Source organism: Lampetra fluviatilis, chromosome 57 (genome assembly GCF_964198595.1).
Source record: "Lampetra fluviatilis chromosome 57, kcLamFluv1.1, whole genome shotgun sequence".
Lineage (NCBI taxonomy): Eukaryota > Metazoa > Chordata > Hyperoartia > Petromyzontiformes > Petromyzontidae > Lampetra > Lampetra fluviatilis.
In genome coordinates this window covers 6,462,443-6,469,160 of record NC_136331.1, presented here as the reverse complement: position 1 = coordinate 6,469,160, position 6,718 = coordinate 6,462,443, and the positions used below count along the sequence as shown (strand labels likewise).

Sequence of the window (6,718 nt, the reverse complement as noted above, 5' to 3'; positions counted from 1 at the left end):
CAGGGGCAACGGCGGCGTGGTGTATTCCGCAAATATGGCCGACTGTGAGGGCGGGCACAAGCCGGCGTGAGTAGGTTAAACGTTGAGTTTTATAAGGGCACCACGGGGTGACCAGCCCCTCCCCACCCTCCCCACCCCTCCCATCCCCCCATCCAGCCCCACCCTCCCCACCCAGCCCCTCCCCACCCTCCCCTCCCCACCCAGCCCCTCCCCACCCTCCCCTCTCCACCCAGCTCCACCCGTCCCATTTTTGAATTCACGACGGACGGACGGACACAATAATCCCCTGTGGGCTGGTGTAACCAGGAGGTTCCTACCAGTGTTAATTGTCCATCGGTGTAAAGAGATAATTAGCTGCATCTTCCGTGCGATGTTCTTGCCCGTGATTGGCCCGCCTCTCTCTGTAAAATAAAATTAAATAAAAACGCACCTCCGTTTCTGCTCCGGGTCTTCAGTCCAGGACAGTCCAGCCCAGGACAGTCCAGTATAGTCCAGTCCAGTATAGTACAATCGATATCGCGATAATCGTCACGAATCGTGGAACGATTTAATATCGTTATCGCCGAGTCTCCGGTGTGCCCCCCCTCCCCCGCAGCTGCCTCTTAATCCGCGGCTGTCACGAATGGGAAAGCTGGTGGTGCTGCTGCTCGGATAAGGGAGCGAAATCGAGATTCCGTTAATTGATTTCGAAGGCAAAGAACAAAGCCGGTTTTAGTTACTGACGAAACGTCGTACTACTCAAAAATTGTAAATGTCGTGGATTCACTCTTCAACACACCGGTGGGCTAAAGTAGTGAACTATTTTGTCTTTTGTCAACGTGACACTTTTTTTTACTGATTGGCCGTGTCGGGTGGTGGAGGGTTACGACACATTTATAAATAACGCGATCTAACCCAAAAACCTTTGTTATGAATAATATTGGTCGCGAAAGCCGACGTGTCAAACTAGTTGGCCGTGTCGGGTGGTGGCGGGTTTTAACGACACATTTATATATTTACGCGATCTAACCCCCCCCCCACCCAAATAAACCCTCTACTGGAGGCTTTCAGTCTTTTGCTGCCATCAATTCCAGTTGGTCAGGCAGTCCATATGAAGGAAACCTATGACAACATGAAACAACTTTTGCGGTGCATAAACTATGACCAACATCAGTGGCAGCTTTGTGGCGATTTGAAGGTTGTTGCTCTCTTGCTTGGTCTGCAAGTCTGGATACACAAAGTACTGCTGTTCTCTCTGCGAATGGGATAGTCGTACATCAAGATAGATTGGCCACTCCGAAAGTCATTGGAGCCTGAGAGGAAAAATGTTCAGCATCCACCACTTGTTGAATCAAGGAATATTTTGTTACCACCCTTACACATCAAGCTGGGTCTGATGAAGAACTTTGTCAAAACCACGGACAAAACACAAGCAGCTTTCAAGCACCTCCGTGGAAAATTTCCAAGGTTAAGTGAAGCTAAGATAAGGGAAGGTGTCTTTGTCAATCCTCAGATTTGTGAACTTCTTTGAGACGATGCATTTGACAGTGCACTGCGTGGCAAGGAAAAGATGGGATAGAACGCCTTCCAGTTAGTGGCAACACATTTTCTCGGAAACAACTCGGCAGACAACTACAGGGAGTTGGTGGAAAACCTCAAGGCATACACAAACCTTGGTTGCAACATTTCACTAAAGATACATTGTTTGCACTCTTATCGAGATTTTTTTCCACCGAACTTCCGAGCGACGATCATGGCGAGCGATGTCACCAGGAGATTGCGACGATGGAGAAACGCTCTCCGGGCAAATGGAGCCCATCACTGCTTGCAGACTAATGCCGGACAGTGACAAGAGATGCTCCATTTAACGAATACAAGAGACAAGCCAAGCAGCGCCGAGTAGACACTGAATAAGGGCTAAGCTATGTACTTATAGACACATGATAATTTATTGCCTTTTGTTTCATAATACATTTTATTTATATAACCCTTTTGCTGATTTTTTAAGTGTTACATGAACAGGACAGGTGACATATTATCATGTAAAGCACACATGGAAAGACCCAGGTTTACAATTCATGAGTAAAACTCGACTATCTACACAATATACATCGACTTAAAATGTAAAAACTTAAATATCTTGGGAAAAGTAGCCAAACAGTTGTTTAATTGTCATATCTCAATTCAGCACATCAAAATCCATAATAGGCAGCACATTTAATCTCTAAAGCAGACGACGTCCCAAAAAGTTGTAGACCAGTGTGATCCGTGCGACCTTGCAATGTATTAGTCCGGCAATCTTCTTGGTTCTATCGGTAAAGTCACGTAGAAGGGAAATAATAAAATAATAAAAATAAAACATAATAAAATAATTCTCACGTTTCGGCCACAATGCAAGCTGCCGTCGACAGACCTGTTCTCCACCTGAAGACGGCTGCTTGCATTGTGGCCGAAACGTCGTGAGAATTATTTTATCATGTTTTATTTTTATTATTTTATTATCTCCCTTCTACGTGACTTTACCGAAAGAACCAAGAAGATGAATCCCTGCAGTCACGAAAGCTTTAAATCGAAAAATAGTCCGGCAATGTTGACTTCATTGGCGGTGCTTGTTCTCAGCTCGCTCGCTTTGGGGTCCATTGTTGACGTATTCCCGGCGGTGACTTGTTGAGAGTGAAAAAAAAAACGGTGTCCACATCGTCAATTCCTGTGGCCTCCCCCGCCCACCGCCGCCCCCTCGGAGTCACGATCTCGTCAACGCGCCGTGTGGGCCGGGAGGACATCGCGACGTCCTGTCGCGGTGGGGCCGCAGGCGTGCCCCCCCCCCCCCACACCGTGCCACCTCCACCGGTCGCTCACTTGGAGAGGCGGATGATTTTCTGGAGCTCCTTCAGCTGCGCGTTCCCCCGAGTCATCGCCATCCTCACCGCGTCCTGCACGGAGCGCGCACGCCACCGCCGTTAAACGCGCCGGACAACGACGGAGGTCACCGACGGAGGTCACCGACGAAGGTCATCTCCCCAGGTCATCTCCCCAGGCATGGTGCGATGGCATCGTGGGTTTGGCGATCGTCGTCGATTCTCGTGAGATGCTCGCGCACGCAAGTGTCAGGAGCGAACAAAAACCCAACGCGACGACGAAAATGTAGCAACAATGCAAACGAGACAGTTTTTTGCTGTCCTTCCCCCGCACCTCCGATTCGCACGGTTGGCTACGTACGGTGCGAGAGGAGTTCATTGTACGTACATAAAAATTATAGACGAAAATACATTGCTGAATCGGATCACGATAATTAATCGACTCGCCGCAGGTGATGGGCCTGAATGGTTACGGGATATTGAGCTCAATCAACTCGTGAGTCTCCCATTACAATGATGATGATAACAATGATGATGATAACAACGATGTCGGTTCAATAGTACAGGGTGACTCGCCTGTTAATGGCAATCACCGCGTGGTGGTGGTGGTGGTCTGGGTGGTGGTGGTGGTCTGGGTGGTGGTGGTGGTGCTGGTCTGGGTGGTGGTGGTGGTGCTGGTCTGGGTGGTGGTGGTGGTGGTGGTGGTCCGGGTGGTGGTGGTGGTGCTGGTCTGGGTGGTGGTGGTGGTGGTGCTGGTCTGGGTGGTGGTGGTGGTGCTGGTCTGGGTGGTGGTGGTGGTCTGGGTGGTGGTGGTGGTGCTGGTCTGGGTGGTGGTGGTGGTGCTGGTCTGGGTGGTGGTGGTGGTCTGGGTGGTGTAGTGTCGGGAGCGGTAATGCAGCGGTTAGCGCGCTGCGCTACGAACCTGGAGACCCGAGTTCGATTCCTGCTCATTGCCAACACCAGTGACAAATTATCTGAACCGGTCCTGGGCCTCCCCTAGGTCGACTCAGCCTCAAATTAGTACCTGGTGTGGTGTGTAAACATCGTCACAGGTGAGACAAAGGCGGCCGGGCATGGTGCTGGCCACCCACCCCTTCGTGTGCCGTGCCGGCCTTCGTAGGTGCTACTCGCTAACAGCACTTGCCCCAACAGTAGGTCAAGGCTATACGGGGATCTTTATCTTTGGTGTAGTGTGGTTAGCATGGGCCCCGGTGCAACGATTTAAATAATAAAATGGATCCCATCTGTCCAATTATCCCGCTCTTCATCACGGTATTGACGACGATGATGACGATGATGATGATCGACTGATAAATTACGAGAAAGACAATGATGTTCATGGGGGTTACTGGCAAATGTTGTTCAGCGATGCCGAGTAAAGCGATGCTGGCGGAGGCATTGGAAAAACGGTGTTCAGTAAATGCTGGAGCCAAGTGCATCGATGATGACGTTGACAATCCGATGGTCCGTGCGGAGTAAGGCGACGACGATGATGATTAAAGCCCACGGCCTGTCTATTCACCTCGTTTGTCTCCTCCTTGTTCATCTTGAACTCGTGCCGCGCCGACTCCTGTAGGTACACCTGGTAGTGGCGGTCGGGCACCTGGCGGATGGCTCTCAGCATCGCTCGGTACAGAGAGAGAACTTTCTGCCGGTGAAGAAACTGCGGGGTGGGAGGGAAGGGGGTCCAACACCACAGGCACCGAGGCTCAGCCCAACGAGACCACCGCTACGATGATCACTACAAAGGCTTAAAATAAGTATAACCCGTAAAAACAAAGTTTGTCACTATAAATCCTTTATATGCGTGGCGGCTAGAGTCCTCTCGTCCTCTGGCTTGAGATGGCTGCCACCTATGGGTCAGATGATTGCATTGCACCTTAAGCAATTGGTCATTAAATATATTTTTGTCCTAAAAAGTGTAAAATTTTGGATTTTTTTTCACGAACATTAATTGTCACGCACAACGAGTCTGTGTGGAAAATGTCAGCTCGATTGGATCACGGGAAGTGGGTTAAAAAACTACCGAAAGATTTGCACGGTCCTAAGCAAGCAAGCGAACTTAATATAAAGGATTTAAAAATGTTAACACTTACATGGGATTATCGTTTTTAATGGGAAAAGAACGATTAACACAGTGACATGATAACAAATAGCTTCAAAAAGTCAGTTTCCACTTGTTTCATCATCATTGTCAACGCGTGCCTGGAATCTTCCCCAGGTGGTCTCCAATGCGCGGAGGCAGCGAATTTCTCGTGGTGTTATTGGAAACTCTCAATCTGTGTATTGTCTTCGAAACTAATTAACCTACACAAGAGAGACAGCAGCCTTTAGGGCCTCATCTCACTACCAGTCAGACAAGTTTTTTTTTTTAAACCGCCAAAAGGCGAACATTGCAATGCATAGATTATAATCAGAGCGTGCTTTGTTTGCATGTTCAACACTAGTAGTGTAGTCAATGCAGTAACTTGATTTATTGCAAAAGGTTTCTGTTCGGTGTTTGAACGTCTAAACGCAACTCTTGTTTTACTGCTGAAAAGGGTAAAACCTATTCTTGTGTTTCATGCGTCCGGTTTAGTTTGAAGGCTTTGGATGGGGGCGGGGGTGGCCCCGGGCCCCCTTGGTGGGGGGGCCAATACAGTGGTGGGGGGGGGGGGGTTTCCCCGCAAAACTCCACCGCTGTACCCTACTTCTATGCTCCTCAAACGTCTGTTCTCTCGCTTCCACCAACTCGAACCGATCGTTGTGGCTGCGGTGTGGTCCGTACTACCTTGAGATACAACAACAGCAACAAACGTGGGCCACTTGGTAACGGTGATTCATTATAACACCTCAGAAATATACCGTCACAGTGGGGAACGCAACTTGCCCCCCAAAAAAACTGCGGAACTTTCAACGTCCCGGCAAGACGCGATATTCTCGAGGTGCAGGATAACCTCATTAGGAGGTCCCTCTGGACGGCCCAAGTGGGGAGGCGTTCATCCAGCAGTGGATTAGCAAACCGCTGCACGTCAACCCGCGTGCCACCGTCAATAAGTGCCGCCGCGAACGTCGCCCGAACGTGCCCTGAACGTCTCCCCCGAACGTCCTCCGAACGTCCCCTGAACGTCCCCTGAACGTCTTCACCCGACCTGCTTCAGCGTGGGGATGCCCGGTGACGCCATCAGCTGATCGCAGTCGAGTGTCCACGTGCTACGGGTGCTCGCGGGGGATTGGGGCGGGGTGGAGCAAAATAACGCGTTTTTAAAATGTGATGCGTCCTCGGTTTTAACGCGAAGTCGTTGGCTTTTGCGACCGAATATTATCCATAATTAGAGGGGTTTATGGAGATGTTTCCATCCACAGCATTGTCAGTGTAAACACGGGCCGTGTTGATTTATAATGACGACGGCTGTCTTAATTGTGAAGTTTATCGGCAAATATAAGCACAATTCCGTTTTGAGCCCTCCACGTATGCGTACAAAATAAGCGTTTAATCCATCAGCCTGTTGGATTCTCCAGTTCAGTGTTTATACTGGTAGGAACCTCCTGGTTACACCAGCCCACAGGGGATTATTGTGTCCGTCGTGCAGGGAGGGGCTGGGTGGGGCTGGGTGGAGGGTGGGGAGGGGTGGGGCTGGGTGGGGGGTGGGGCTGGTCACCCCGTGGTGCCCTTATAAAACTCAACGTTTAACCTACTCACGCCGGCTTGTGCCCGCCCTCACAGTCGGGCATATTTGCGGAATACACCACGCCGCCGTTGACCCTGGCCATTGACCGAGCAACCCAACACGTTCCTACCAGCTCCCTCCGCAGGAATGTGTTTTCTTTAGAACCGCGTTTTGTATTTTAGTTTGTCCTTCCCCCCCGCACCTTTGATTAACACGGTTACGGTTGGCTAC

The 6,718-nt window shown here is 50.1% G+C and overlaps 1 protein-coding gene across 1 annotated transcript; it reads right to left on the bottom strand.

Moving 5' to 3' along the window:
- Positions 1-2,017: 2,017 nt before the first annotated feature.
- Positions 2,018-6,080, bottom strand: LYRM2 (LYR motif containing 2). The gene is made up of 3 exons (XM_078880377.1): positions 5,969-6,080; positions 4,360-4,500; positions 2,018-2,912 (listed from the first exon to the last, which is right to left on the bottom strand). The coding sequence occupies exons 1-3, from the start codon at positions 5,999-6,001 to the stop codon at positions 2,835-2,837; spliced, it is 252 nt and encodes an 83-aa protein (XP_078736503.1). The 5' UTR covers positions 6,002-6,080; the 3' UTR covers positions 2,018-2,834.
- Between the last annotated feature and the right edge of the window lie 638 nt (positions 6,081-6,718).